This window comes from Cygnus olor, chromosome 5, assembly GCF_009769625.2.
Source record: "Cygnus olor isolate bCygOlo1 chromosome 5, bCygOlo1.pri.v2, whole genome shotgun sequence".
Lineage (NCBI taxonomy): Eukaryota > Metazoa > Chordata > Aves > Anseriformes > Anatidae > Cygnus > Cygnus olor.
The window spans coordinates 17,978,220-17,994,572 of NC_049173.1; the positions used below are offsets into that span (position 1 = coordinate 17,978,220).

The following is a 16,353-nucleotide window of genomic DNA, read 5'->3' on the forward strand; positions in this document are numbered from 1 at the left end:
ATACCAATACAGAGACGCATAAAATTTTTTTTAAAAGCTCACAAATCGTAAGGGATTGACTGAATATTAAAAAATTCAAAACTTAAAAAACGCAACAATCAAGTTGTACAGCTTTACCTCCAATGATGTTCCAGTCACTCAGGGACTGAGAAATTTCATATAAAATATAGAAATCTCATATAAAATGCAAATAACCATGTTTACCATCTTCTGTAGTAGAAAATATGAAATACACAAAGGATGCTATAGGTCATAAAGTGCAAGAATTGTATACATGAGGTGGTAGGGGAACAGCATTTTTGTACAACCCACAGTAGTTAGGCTTCATTTGGTGGAGGAGGTGGGTGGTGGGCAGCCTTATAAACTATTCATAAGTTGACATTTTAATTGCAAACTAAAATGGGGAAACCAAGTCATAGAAACCAGTTATCTGTAAGCTCTCATTTTCCACATACAGCTAATAGAGAAATATGGAATAGTAGACAATGCCTCTCTGGGGTTTCATGAGTTGGTCCTTTTTCTACAATGAACTTCAGATACATGTCTGACCAAGAGCATTGAAGCTAGACAAGCATTGCCAGGTACCATGAGTTTGAAATTTTTATAATCATTACCATCAACGCAGAGTGAACAGCTACTTGGACTCCACATACACACTTGGTAATCTCAGCCACTTCAAGTATCAAGAGGGATGCCATATCTATTCCACTCTGAAGGTCAGTGTATTGGGTGTTTGTCACACAACATGAAAGAAAATACGCCACAGAACATATAGCAAATTTGCAGTACATTTGTAATCTCACTTCCTTTTGTTATCCAGATTTCTTTTGTTGCCTCCCTCCCCCCCAACACATTGTTTTTGTTTCTGCTTCATTTCCTCTACCCTCTTTGTTCTGTTATTACTTAAGTGTTTCTTTTCAAGCTTTTTGCTTTGTTCTTGTTCTACACCTTCACTTTCCTCTTCCTTGCTCTTCCTCGGTCACCAGCTATATTTTCCCCACTTCTGAGAGTCTTATTTTTCTGATACCATCCCGCACCCCCATTAGACTCCACCACAAAACCATTCTATCAGAATTTAACCCATGTGTCTTCTGAATGGAAGATCTCTCTCTAAGAAAAGAGATCTAAAAGTTTTCCTCAAAAACATCCTGGAGTAAATGTCTAGGTTACAGAATACATTCCTCAACAAGGCACTCTGAGGAGATTCACATGCTTTCAAAAACGATCATACGTCTATCTTCACACTGAAGATCACACAAATTAAAATTATTCACACATTGTCTGTTTTGAGCATTTCCTGGATGTTGACAGCTCTCATTGCTGCTTCCAAAAACCAACCAGCAGGATCTTGCCTAAAAAAATAGGCTGCCTTGCTTCTAAGTTTTTCCCCTCAGACATACTCTATTCTTCCAGAATGTTTCTTCTACAGCTATATTTTGTTCTCTGACACTGCTGCTCAAAGCAATAAACTTTGAAGTGTTAAGAGATGCATTTCTCAGTTGAGAAAGCATGAGTTTTTTGTAGTTACAGAACTTCAGATACTGCTGTGGGTTTTCCTAGTACCTTAACATCATACATTGATGAAGTAGGCACTGGAAGGAAGAATGGGAAAATGAAGAATGAAGTACCAAGTTTTAATACCCTAAATTCCACATACAACATAGGTAAAACAAGATTTTATATTTAATTCTATATGGAACATAATTAATCTTAATTGTATTAAGAATTTTATTTCATTCTATATGGAACAATACTTCACTTGAAACCAGAAACTGAAGGGGGAAATGGTACTACTACGTTACTTTGCAAATTAAACTTGGTCTAAATCAAGCAATGACTGAGGTTGCTTTAGTTCAGTCTGAATTCAGCAAAAGCATTTCAGTTCTGCTCACACACAAACATGATTGACTACTGTCTAATCCAGATTGAGCTCAATCCTCTCTGCAGAGAACTATGAAACAGTATTTTATTCTTTACCAGTCCATCAATATTTGCCATCAATATGGCATTTCAGAATCTGAAGTATTATTGTTAGATGTCTGTACTGATCTTTTATCTATAATTGTAGCATCTGATACCAGTAGGTAGCAGTAACAGGTAACCTCTCAGTTTAATCGCAACTATGGTATTTCTTTGAGGTTTTATTTCCAGAAGCTCACTGGCTAGCACCACATCCTTCAACAGTCATTTTAAAAGATTTAAGTATTCCACAAACATTTTTAGGCTAATTAAGCTCAGTTTGTCTTACAACTTTATCAGACACAGAAGCTACAACTGTGGAAGATTCTGCTTTTCCAATCCTTAGAGGATTTTAACATGCTTCTCAGAACAACTCCATACCATTAGGTGAAGGGGTTCTTTCAACATTTTGTGTTAAAGATCTGAGTTATTCCAACCTTTGTAAAGGAATTCCCAGCAGCTGAAAGAGCAACCTTGAACACAAATGACAATGAAGATATGAGGCAAGAAACAGAGATAAGGGAAATGCAGACGAAATGCAGTTCCAATAGAAGACACGACCTGTGACTCTATAAACATTACTTTTTAATCAATAGAAAGTTATGATCTAATGACTACATCAGCTGATTTTTCACTAAACACTAAAATTGTAAATGATGACAGCTGTAGCTATGTTGAGAACAACCATTCAACATATTTCTGTAAATCTGGATTAGCACACCAGGCCAATAACCAACCTCAAAGCATAAGTGCTGGAAAGCATTTGGAAAAAAAAAAAACACAGAAATGCTGGCAGTCAAAAAGATGGCAAGGAAGAAACAATCTACTTCCAAGCTTGTATTCAGCAGAAAACAGAAGGTATAGATTGGACAGCTAGCAGTGATTTTAAGGTTAGGAATATTAAGTGTGTGGTATGCAAGTTATAGCTTCTATCAAAATCGGTGTCACTAACTATAATCAAACTGCATGAAACAGCCTGAAGAAACAGAATTATCAGGAACTGGCAGTATTAAATTGGCATTCCAAGAGCTAGAGTGTATTGAGTCTCTTGATGTAGGAATGTTCTAGTTGTTTCAAAGCACTTAGTCCCATTTGTATTCTGCATATTTTTAATGATAAACTTTAAAAAGTTCCTAGAAATGTGTTAGTCTATTTCTACCTCTCCATTATCTTCACCTAAATCAGACTATTCTAACACATAGTATGTTAAAACCATACTGAACCGACGGAAGTCTTCACAACAAACTAAGTTATCTAGGAAACTCTACAGTGCAGAGTTAACTGCAGAGCATATACATGCAATAGATTAACAAATTAAGTATAGCAACTTGAATATCAGATGATTCACTGATGTTTCCCAGTAAGGAAAAGAAAGACAACTGCTTATATATATATATATATATATATAAATAAAACAACATTATATTCTGAGGTCTGAAACTCAAACACGAAACCATCTCATGAATGCTGACAGATTTTAGTAAAGCCACCTGTACAGGAGCATGTTTGCTTTTTGCAATTTAAGAAAAAAGCTGAGAGGTCTGTAGAGGAAGTATTGTATTTACTTGCATGAAGCATCTTTATATTGCATATATTTTAACCACACTACTCAACATAAAATCAAACCAGAATTTGTAATGAAGTTTTATAATGAAGTATGATATATTAGACATACGTTTCTCATGTATACACATTTCTGTCTATTTTGGATGAACAGCTCTCATTTGCTTGAACAACAATCAAAGGCTAACTTATTACATAGCAATCTGTATAAAGCACAACAGGCTAAGCAGTCTCAATGAGTGAGAACTTTGACATCATCATTGTACCACAGATTTTTATCTGCATCTCACGTGCATCTTTGGTCCCTCCATTCGTTACCCACTCAAATGGTGTAGAAAAATTACAGAAACACAGTAAGAATAATCAAAGCTCCACTTAAGAAAGCAGTTGAGCAGGTTTAGGACTCTTCATTCTAGAAGGATATAAAGGCCTACAGGAGTGGCAAGGAAAAAGTGAATAGGGATCACATATTTATTGCCTCTTCCAGTATAAGATGGGAAAGCCATCAATTGAAAAAAGTTTCCAATTGAAAACAGTTTCAAAACACTGTGCTTCCTGTGACAGTGTTAAATTCGGCTACAGCATGCTGTGAACACCAGGAGCTTACAGGCATTTAACAGAAGATGTTATATTGCCTCTAACTCAAGAAATTTTCAGAGAAGCTACTACATACATACCCATTATACGTTTCCATAAGCATCTGCTTTTGGCCACTGAGTTTTGAGATGTACTAGTCTTACTCTTTTATTGAATATAGTTACAAAACTTCCACAAACCTCCCACAAATTATTGTCTATTGGCCCCATTGTTTGTCATCATTCTCATCTCTAAAGGTTAATGATACCATTGAAGTGAATGATTTTTGACAGATGGAGATCACAAGGGTCAGATTCTCTTAGAAGAGAATCCAGTGTTACTTGACTGAAAAACAGCCTTGAAGTAAGTTATTTCAAGTTACAGATACTACATTAGATCTAACTCAGAGATATTTGGAAACATCTTGAAATGCTGACTCCTGAAGATGCATGAAAGGAAAACAGTAGCCAAAAGCATCGCTATCTACTGAAATATTACAAATGCCCTTACTGAATGGCATGTCACCATAGCAGCAGCAACTTGTACAGGTATGCCTGAGGAAGCCTTAAACTAGCGTGTACACTGCTAGCACAGTAATCTTAATACTTACCGTGGCTCTGCATTAGCTCCAGTTCTTGGACAGTTCCAGCATTTTACGGAACACCGCTGCTGTAACTGTCAGTTGGGAATTCTCAAGAAACATCTTGTATGCATTAAACTATTTTTGGTTTTCAGATATGAGATTGTGTTATGCACGCATCGTAAGGATAAATTCACACTGTAATAGTAAAAAACCATCAGCCAAGGATTCAAATCCTTGATGCCTACAGTGAGATTTGTTTCCAACAGTACTCATTCACTTGTTGGTAGTGACTCATCCTCCCAATATCTGTTTCAGCACTCTTGGAAAGCTAGCAGGTTCCTAAACAACCCCCCTTCATTCCCACCCACTCCTACCTCTCCCCAAAGGCAGCTTGTTTATACTTCCATGTATGGTATACAAGTCATGTATAGTATACAAGTGAAAGTTCAGTTTTAAAAATACTGGCCCCTAAATTTGGCACTGTCTATACTAAATTTAACATTTATTTTCCACTTTAAAAAGAAATCACAACAAAACACAGACGCTGCATTTTTCGTGACAATTTCTCTTAAGGGCAGAAAAGGTGGATGCTCCCAAGATGAAAACTAGAACTTCATTATGGAAGTAAGGTTGACAAAGTTCCAAGGGTGTTAGATAAAGCAGCAGCATAACTACTACAGCCTTAAAGCAACAATCAGATACTAGGAGCAGTGGAGTGGATTTTTAAATGGACAAATCTCACTTATCTGATCAATCTGATAGAACCTTACAGGCATACTATGAGACTCTAGTTATTGCTCCAGTACAGTTAATTCTCCCTCCCTTTTGCTACTACAAACATCACAAGACAAACATTTTGCAACCCCTTATTTATTGGTCCAACCTGAACTTTCAGCAGTGACTCTCCCATACTGCAGGAAGTCTTCACACTGCTTGCTGCTTCAACTAATAGCAAAAAAAAAATCAGAGCAATATAACAGTAGGAAAACATGATCTTTTGAACACAGTGGTGATTGGAACTGGAGGAACAGGAACACCACGTTGCCTTTTCCAAAAAGCTGATCGAAATGAAAAACAGAATAGCCGTTATCTTAAATCAAGGACTTTTACACATAGAATCAGACAATGGTTTGGAAGGGACCTTAAAGATCATCTAATTCCAAACCCCTGCGATAGGCAGTGATAACTGCCACTAGGACCAGGTTGCCCAAAGCCCCATCCAGCCTTGCCTTGAACACCTCCAGGGACGGGGCATCCACAGCTCCTCTGGGCAGCCTGTGCCAGTGCCTCACCACCCTCAGAGTAAAGAATTTCCTCTTTATATCTAATCTAAGCCTGCCCTTGTTTAGTTTAAAGCCGTTACCCCTTGTCCTGTCACTGAACTCCCTGAAAAAAAAGTCCCTCCCCAGCTTTCCTGTATGGCCCCTTCAGGTACTGGAAGGCTGCTCTAAGGTCTCCCCAGAGCCTTCAGTTCTCCAGGCTCAACAACCCCAGCTCTCAACCTCTCTTCACAGGAGAGGTGCTCCAGCCCCTTGATCATCTCTGTGGCCCTCCTCTGGGCTCATTCTAGTAGGTCCATGTCCTTCTGGTGCTGGGGGCCCAAGAGCTGAGCACAGGGCTCCAGGTGGGGTCTCACAAGAGCAGAGGTGGACAGTCACTTCCCTCACCCTGCTGGCCACACTCCTTTGGATGCAGCCCAGGATACAGTTGGCTTTATGGGATGCAAACACACATTGCCGGCTCATGTTGAGCTTCTCAAACACCACCAGGTCCTCCTCCTCCTCGGGGCCACTTTCAATCCATTCTCAGCCCAGTCTGTATTTGTGCTTGAACATTCTACAGCGTTCTCCTGGGTTCATTTTATAAACAAATTTAGAGTGTACATGGACAAAGAATATGACCAAAACTAATGAAAAGCCTTCACAGAAAATTCAAAGCAAAATTCCACAACTGAACAGAATTCTCTCCACTTCCTAAACAAAGAGGGAAGTGGTTTGGCAAAAAACAGAGAGAAAGCAGTCCCAATGTCTTCTCTCTCCTCCCATCCCAATGACCACAAAACTTGGGCTTCGTTATGAATTGCTTATCCATGAATATTTATTGAAACAGTTCTTCCTCTAGTTGTCATTACTAGTAGAGTACTCACATGGGATTTATAGTGAAATAACTGAGTTTTCTGTGTAAACAGGCCCGTAGGCTTCTGCCAAAGGCTGGAGCAGATGCTTAATGAATATTCAATGTATTTTTAATCATCAGTAAACTTCACTTTGACAAACTTAAATCCAATGTCTTTTTGATGCAACATAAAAATAAAAATACACTTCTATTTTTAGTAAGTTTCAGTCTCTTAACAAATGGCTAAATAACGTTTGTTCCAACTGCTAAGACTGGCCTGCAAGCAGAAACAAAAGCTTTAATAATTTTGGTTTAAATAATGACTTTTTCATCCTTCTGGGTGTTTAATAGTAGAAAGGTCAAACTAACTCGCAAAGAAAGTAAATTGTTAACTTCAAATTGCTGAAATATTGTAATATTTGAGTGCTTCAAAATATTTATCTGATTATTAAATGCCGCTGAACATACATTTCTTTCATTCAAAAATCAAGTTCTTTTTGTTGAAAACTGAGTTATAGAAAAAACTCACGAAAAGAAGATCATAGGCATTAAAACTACTATGATTTTAGGAGTAGGGAAGAAAATTCAAGATTTTTCTCCATAAATCTTAGCCCTCTGAAAGATATTCTGGTGATCCTCCCTGTCCTAGTCCATGTGCAAGAAATTCCATATAGAACTGAAGGTTCAGGATGGCACACAAGCCAAATATTCTCAGATTTGTTTTTTTTTAAGCCTACAGGCACAGTCATTCTTGGCAAAAAGACTTATGTTAACTCAATTATTACTGACTTTCTACCCATTTGAAGTATGTTTTCAAAAAGCTAGCAATGCATGGAAAACATGAGTCAGAACAGGAATGTTAATTTTAAATTAAAAATGACTGCTCGATCTGCTGATCAGTTATCATTAAATTAAAAAAATCCACAGAAGTACAATCATTCCACTGCCACAAGCAAGTTATTTGCTCAGCAGCATCTGGAGATAACCACAGCCAACTTCTTAGAACATTATTTTATCCCTTGATGTCAGTTGCTTTCCTGCAGAAAGTCTCTGCACATTTTTTTTGCACAACTTTTCTTTACTATGTTACCAATGCTTCCTGCTATAGAAAGTGATAGGATTTTCTTGTTTCAGTCTCTAATCAATCCACTTTATCTAAAAGTTGTATTCCACAGAAACCAAGCTTGAGAATGTAAGATTCAGTATCAGAGACAAAGACCATACTACTACATAAATGCCTTAAGTGTCAAGGGAACTACAGCCAGAAGCTACCAAATCTTAGCATGACAAATTTAGGAGACAGTAATTATATAGTTATGATGAGTAAATATTTTTATGAAGTTATAATATTAGCAGATATTCATTTGGGAGTACATTACTGATCAACAGAAGTGATCAAACATTATTTGCCTGTGAACATTTAAGAAATATGTATTCTTCAGAAAAACGTTTCTAAGGATTTTTGGCATACAAACTCTTTCAGAGAAACTTGCAATTCCTTCTCTGGAAAAGTAGAAATTTTACAGAGGAAGTTTGAATGGTTTCTGATCATAGATTAACTGCTGTTAATAACATTTTGGTACCAGTAGGTTCACAAGAAAGAAGCAATAAGCAACTCCTACCTCCCTACTGTCAGGCACCACATTTAAGAAAAAAGAAAAATCATCCATTTTTTGGTTAAGTACAGTGCACAATTAAAGTCACAGAACTCAGTACCACAGGATTCTGTGGGGGAATAAAACCCAACAAAATTAGCTCAGTAAGGAACCTGATGTGTTAATAGATAATCCAAATTGCGGTCACTAACTTAGTCTGGACAATTTTCGGCCTTGAAAGTTTTAAAATAAATCATACGAAACACACACTAAAGAGATAACAGATACTGTTTATTGTGCTAATCCCCCATAGCGTGTTAATGCAGCACTCAGACTGGATACAGGCTGGATAGATCTTGGGTCTCACTCAAACATTTTCACATCTCCCAGTCCTCTGGTCCACATGCTAAAATAGTGTGTATTTTGGGCAAAGCTTGTTTTCTATATACTGAGACTGCTGTCACAGGTTTGGAGGGTAAAATCCTTCAGTGTTTAGACTCTTATGAAGATGTTCTAAAATCTACATAGGAATCTAAGATAACACATCTGAGAATTTTTTCTTCAAAGCAGAAAGTATGAGAAGAAACAGTCATGCGGCTTCACAAATATGTCAGAAAGCATGAACAATCAGTTTAAAATTAGGGTTTGTTTTTGAAGTTACAATCCATATACATCACTTCAGTGTGAATATGCACTCAGGAGAGCTTTAAGTATAAAAGGGATTTGATCATCTTCACCAGCAACATTAATTAGCATTTTAAAGTATTATTGCCTTTTAAAAACATGACAAAAGTCACATCAATACTAAATCCATACTTGCTGTGCAGGAAAACAGCCTATTACCATTTGAAAGAATAACTTGTACAAACTCCATTTGCTACAGGCTTTCTAACTTAGAAACACAGGAACTAGTAACTAGATTATTCAGTCACATTCTCAGCACATCCCAGGATTTGTACTTGAACTTTGAACTTACAAATGCTGAAGGCAAGAAAAGGACTCCAAGTTCATATGAGCGGATCATCAGTTGGGTGCCATTTTTCTCCAAAGCTCCCCATGCTGCTTTAGATAGATTGGCACTGAAAAGAGAAAGCATTTCAGCAAGGAATAATCTTCAGAGCAAAAAATGCTGAAGCTGTAGCAATGCACTACAGCTGTAGCAACACACTTGTAGCAGGAGGACTTCGCTTCAGTCACACCAATCTTTACTAAAAAGTGATTCGGGTGTTATTCTTTACCGTTATTTTTATAGCACAGTGGGAGCAGCAGGGGCAATAATCAAAAGAGAATTGATAGAATGCATGCAGATAATTATACAAGCCTGCTCATATCATGCAGATCTATGAAGAGATTTAGCCTTTGGAATCTTCTCTGCACATTTCAGAAAGGAACTGAAAATTGGTAAATAACTTCAACTTAACAACATTAGAAGATTAAAGGCTAACTAAATTATGACTAGTTATAAGATACTTAGCATAGAACATTTTTGCAAGTGTTAAAACATAGAACAAAATGTTAGGAGCAAAAGGTACTTTGACACATTCATAAACACAAGTATTATCAAAGAAGAATATCTTTGTTTTAACATGCTATTCAGCAGCAGCTCATTGTTAATCCTGTATCAGTATCGACTATGAAGTAGATCAAGTTAGAGTCAAAAAATACAGAACTGTTCTCGTAACCTACTTTTACAGAATAATACAGAGCCTAAACATTATGTTTCAACCAACAAATATCCTGGATGTTTTTGGATAGTAGCATATGGTGGAAGGGAAAAGACATGAAGAGGAAAAGTCAAAATAGCCATGAATTTCTATATTAGGTATACTAGCATCACATTTGAATGACACATCTATATCCTTTAACTACCACCTTAATCACTGATACTACTACTACCTACAATAGTAGCAGTGACCAATGAAATTTAAGAAGCAAATTTAAGAAGCCAGAACAAAGAAAAAAAATCAAAGTAACTGAACATTTTAAGAGGAATGATACAAACATCTTAAGCTTTAGTATATATAGTTACACAAAAATCACTTTTTTCCAGAAATGAAACAAATCTACTTTTTCATTCACAGTAACACATCCTCTCCTCATGTTAAGGAATCCAAAGAAGGAGCAAAAAATTCCTTAAAAAGATGCAATAAGAATATGGTCTGTACTTGATGTTAAACAGCTGAGCAACTCAATCTGACAAGAGGCCAGATTCTAAATATTAGATGTCTAGGTTTTGTAACAATAAGCCAGCACAAGGATAAACTTAACCTTAACCCATTCTATTTTGTAGCAGTCAATGGACAAGCCAGCACATCCAGCATGTCCATATACAGCATGTTTTATAGAAACTCAACCCAAGGTTTAGAAAGTATTTATTACTTCAGTTGATGCTGGACCCTGAAACTGGAAGTTACAGCCCAGAGAAGAATTTGGGTTGTATCATGTCACCATTAAGGAATTAATTTTAAGAGTTTCTTACATGTCTTCTAAATATGTAAGATTTAGCGCTTCCTGAAAGCACATGCCAAGAACAAAGTCAAAGCAATTCTAACATTTAAGTTCTCACAACACACAACTGATTCTTTATGCTACTTAGAAAAGTTAGACTATCTTGTTTCTTACAAGCATTTTCCTAACAATGGAAAGTTTATATTCTTAATTTGTGTGTATGTATATGAACGCAGATATACATTGGATATATAAGTGTACATACACACTTAGCTATTTTAAGGTCAGTTCCGTTTCCACTAAAAACTTTCATTTAAATCACCTGTAAAAGAATTAGGAACTTTCTTTTTAGAAAGTCTCAAAGTATAACGAAGAAACATTATATATGGACAAAAATTCTTAATACTAATTATAGAAGTATGGGGATTATGGTAGTAACTCACCTGTGCCTGCAATTTGAGAACTTTACATGACTTCATTTTTTTTTGTTAGTTATTTATTAGTTTATTATTTAGTTATTTACCTTGTAACTAAAAACCATGCAATCTTTTTGAAGTCAGGAGAGGGTCTCATATACGTCTTAATGTGAGGCATAGCATGACTTCGACCTGAGACTTCTGCCGACCATTTGCTAGAGAAACAGAAGAAAATGAATGTTTTCAGATATTTTTATTTTGATTAAAAAACAAAACCCACACATACTCACCATGCTGCAATGCCATGTTTTTGATACTGTCTTTCTTTATCACATCTAATACTTGTACACCTTACAGAAAAGTTAAAAATACTTCATTAAACTTAATTTTTAATCTTGAAATCCACAGCCTTAATGCAAGCCAGATAGGCAGGATAATTCTTCTCACTACAAACAACCCAGACAGACATTCTCCTCAGCGTATTAGAATCCCCTAAAGAGTTTTGCATTCTTCCACTCCAGACAGCATTCAAGAAACCAAGTCCAAACTTCCAGCCAATTTTTCTTCTTTGAAGACAATCAATGGTTATGCCTTTAAACAAACGAGCTTTGTCTTGGCACCAAATTAAGCCTTGCAAAATTCCCCAAAGTTATTACAATATATTAAACACAAAGTAGAAGCAGGGAGCAGAGCAATGACACTATCCTTCCTCTTCCCTTCTCTATGCCCCTAAGCCACTGAGAAACTTGAGGACTTAAGGCAGTAGAGGTCACATAGACACACACACACAATAACTAGTTTAAATTAATAAACCATTGCTGGGGTAATTCAACATCAATTGTTGATGGTCAGAACTCAACTGCAAGTAATCAGTAAAAGGTATGTACAGAACTAAAGGTGTGTAACCATGGTGTCTACAAGTGCTTTCCACTCATAACTGTTGGCCCTCACTCAAAATCAGGAAGTAAGGGGGCTTCCAAATACACCTACACTAAACCAGAGACCTGTCTTCCCTAGGTTCGGAATGTAATACTAATATGCTCTGGTTTTGGTTGTCACAATCTTCTTTCCCTAATTTGGCATTCTTTTCTAAAAGGTTGATCAAAAAGAATTTATCAGCTCTGAAAAACCTCAAGTGAGCTTTGTTCATTTAAAAGCCTAAGAAAATTCGGGAACTGGGAGGCCTGGAATTATTGATTTACTCAAGCTGACTTTCAGGACTAATTTCCACATGAGTAAGTCAAGAGGCTTTGCAGTTCAGATTTGGTTACTTTAACATGCCTATCCTCAGATGAAAACCTACCGTTTCTCAGAACTGGTACAGTATTCTGAAAGGGCAAGAGTTGAAACACTGCTCAAAACATGAATGCAAACTAGACATCTTTCTATTTTAATACATACCACATTGAAATTGTTTTCTGAAGAGTAGGCTAAGATACGTAAAACAAAAACAGCTAACTAGTGTTCCCCTACAGAACTCAAACTTCTATGTAAGTATTATATTATTACACATCATGTATATTATGTAGTAATACCATGAGTAATTGTTAACATCTTTTATCTCACAACTAACAGTTCAGGCAAACGTTATCTCATCTTTGCAGAAGAAAACTTAAGGCACACAAAGAAAGTTAAGATGCTCCAGTAAGATTATACAAGTGAAAAACAGGAAGAAATAGAATCAAGAATGGAACACTTTTTTTTAAATCTTTTATCTCAATGCCTTACTTGAACACAAACTTATCTCTGAGTATCTCAAAGTTTTTGCAGTCAATATCTGTCCACTTCCTTCTTGCCTCCTTATCTCTGAGAGATACAATTAAATACTGCATTTTAGCAGTACTACCGCTTCTCTTCCACCTACATAATACTAACTGCATTTAGATTACTGTAGTAACTACAAGTGATTGAAACTAGTATTCCAGAAAGAAATAAGAAAGTGAACATATATTTTGGCCACACTTCCTTCAATAGGGCAGCTCTAATACATAAAGATAAAAAGAAGGGGAAAGTGATTATGCTCTTTTTAGTAATATACTATTTAATACCTCACTGAAAATCTCAGATGCTTTTAATAAAATCGCTATTAGCAAAGAGGTAGTTAAGAAATGTTTTCACTTCAGCCTAAAAGCAAGCACATAACTGAACTGCTTAACACAATGACAAATTGAATGAATTGGAAGGAGTTTCAGTCAGGCATTTCTGATTTTTAATACAGCTAAACTTCATCATGAAACTGTCCTGGCATGTTTTAGAAAAAATAGCTGAAAGATTACAAGAAGCCTGAAGATATGAGATCAGTTGTTTAGAAGAACGCAAAAAAGAAAGCATGTGATAATATAACAAATTGAGGCTAATTCTAGTAAAACTGACTTAACGCATTTTGATTTGTAAACTTTTCATCAGTGTAGCTGGCAGAGGTTGTACAAAGGGCTGATATCATCTTGCAGTAAATTTCAAGCATATTCAATCTCTCAAAATTCAGTCTCACAGCAAATACAGTAAGTTAAATGAAACTAGCTTTGATGTACTTTACGGAGCAAAACCACAGCTTAAAGTAGTTATTTTCTTGACAGTTAGATGGGTCACAGTATAGCGTAAACTGAAGGCACAAGTGTGAGTAAGGAAAAGTTGTATGGGTAGATATCAATCAACTATTTGACGAGTAAAACACGAGAGCTTTTTGCTGTTTTAAGATTTTACACTTACTAGCTTAACTGACTTCAGACCACTATTCCTGAAATTTTTACCACTAACTTACTACTATTCCCTCAGTTTTGTGTAATTTCATCCCAAAGTTTTTTTTAAATTACACATTTATCATTAGGTGTAACTATGAGTCAAAGCATTGAATTGAAGGGCCACTCTACTTTCCTACTCTTAAAACAACAGTTTTCACCTGCCCTGTCCGTCTCTTTTTCCAATAGCTACCTTTGAGTTTCACATAATTGTTTTTTTGGGGGGCAAGGAGTATGGGTAACCATGTGAATTCTCTACTTTGAATATTGCAATATAGAATACTTACCTAAGATATTTGTGCAGCACTACAGATAAGAACACTCACAAATTGTTGCTTTTTTATCTACTTGCAATATTTCAGAACTATGATTTTTATCAAAAATATTAAAACTATTTTAAAAAAGTTTTACTCTAATAAATTTCTGAGTTTGAAAATAAGAGAGACTGCAATTGTAGTGCATTTAGCTGGAAGACATACAGAAAGTATCACTCACCACTAATGCCTGACATTTCTGGCACAAATGATGTAAAGGAACAAACACAGCCTGCCTCCACCCCACCTTTTCAAGTAGAGCTACTGAGACAGGGAAGCCAGATAATCCTAACATCCTGAAAATAAATCCAATGCAAACACATTCAACGCAGAAGCAGAACCAGGAATAACTAATTTTCTACATCACCTCTTTCATCATTTAGTTCTTAACTTCAAATAGTGAATGGACTTTCTATCTTGAAATACTGGCAACAAGGCTTGATCATAGTGAAGAGAACTCATACCATTAGTCTCCACAAGAGAACAGTAGGTCCTCTGTGTAAATGCTTCATCTCTCATCTTTTATGATGTTAAGGGAACGACAGTGTGGTTCTTCAAACTGAGAAGAGATTATTCTTCTTCAGAACTCTAAAGGCCTAAAGAATACACAATGCTCTATAAACAGACAATAACCAATTACAGACTTGTCACTGACAAGTCAAACAAGGTCTTGTCAAGCCAACTTTCATGTTTTGAAAATAAGTATTTGACAAGGTAACTGCATAAACATAAGACATGCTATTAAATGTTAATCAATTAAAATTAGCATTAAAATGCAATGTTTTATGTACTCTTAAGAAAATCAGCTGTTTCAAAAAGTAGTAGTGAAATCATTGAGGATTATATGTTTCTCCTTATCAATGAGTAATACTGAATGGAAAAGACACCTACTCTATCAGAGAGAAAATTGAACAATTGCGCCACTTACGCACTAGCTAATTTAACAGAGTTGTCTAGTTTTCATTTGTTCTGTTCTGGTAAGAAAAATGCAATCGATATTAAGTTTAGTCATCTTGTTCTTTTGAGAAATTACTTCTGAGAAGTCACAATTCAGAGCTACATTACAGGTTAACTACACTCAACTGCTAGATGAATTAAGAAAAATTAAGAAAAGCAGTCCATAGACATAATTTGCACAGGTTCTACCTGTTTAGAGGAGAACATAGACCACCATTTTCCTACTCCATAAATGTCTCAATGCTTCTAAAAAGGAAGCTATTCCTTCACTCTTGCTTTAAGCATGATGTATGTCTCTTCTTTCAACCCTGGTAGGTTCCCTACTTTCTTAATGGTTTTGCATTATGTTCCAGTGAGGTAGAGACAAATTCCTCTATTTCCTCTACTGCTCAAAGCCTTCTTATTATGTCAAGTCTTCAAAATAGCTCATCTTACATTTAATGCTACTGAAAAAGGACCTACCATTTTTTCTCTCTCTCAGGTTACTACCATGGATAAGAAGCTGTTGTATGTCATCCACTGTGTTGACAGATTACATGCAGGCTCTCCTCAAGTGCCAGTGTCTTGTATTACTACTGCAGGATAAGAATCTACATCTGGACAGTCACTACAGAGCTGATTATGCAGGGCCACTTGTCATTTGCATCCACTTCAACAGATGAATTTAAAACAGCTCTTTTGTTGCCAGAGAAGGACATGAATGTATTCAATGAGACAGGTATGTGGAACGTTCTTATTGAACAGAAATAATACAATGAACTGCCTTATTACCAAGGAATGTTCTGTGTGCTAAAGAGACTAACTGAACAGAATTGTTTTTCTTCCAGTAAGATTCTTATGAGGTATATGCTTACAGAAGGAGAACTGAGGCTGGACATTGGGCAGCAAGGCTCACAGTAGCAATCATGCTCACTCCAGAATGGGGTACGCTCTGTGCAACTAGCGATCGTATTCCCAGCCCTCTGAATATTTACAATATCTCTATCAATTCTGGCTGTACTTTAACGTGGGCTAAGTATCTTGGAACAGCTTCCACCTGGAAGAGTTAAAGTTTCTGGTGAAATGAATAGAAACCAGTGGTCTTGTAAG

The 16,353-nt window shown here is 36.3% G+C and overlaps 1 protein-coding gene across 4 annotated transcripts in view; it reads right to left on the minus strand.

Annotated features, from left to right (window-relative positions):
- TDP1 (tyrosyl-DNA phosphodiesterase 1) overlaps positions 1-16,353 on the minus strand; it is a 44,505-nt gene that overhangs the window by 9,010 nt on the left and 19,142 nt on the right. For all 4 annotated transcript variants that reach the window (XM_040558340.1, XM_040558341.1, XM_040558342.1 and 1 more), the window contains exons 13-14: positions 11,363-11,470; positions 9,368-9,470 (exon numbers count right to left, since the gene is read on the minus strand). In XM_040558340.1, the coding sequence (XP_040414274.1) occupies positions 9,368-9,470; positions 11,363-11,470 (211 nt within the window). The remainder of the gene's footprint in view (positions 1-9,367; positions 9,471-11,362; positions 11,471-16,353) is intronic.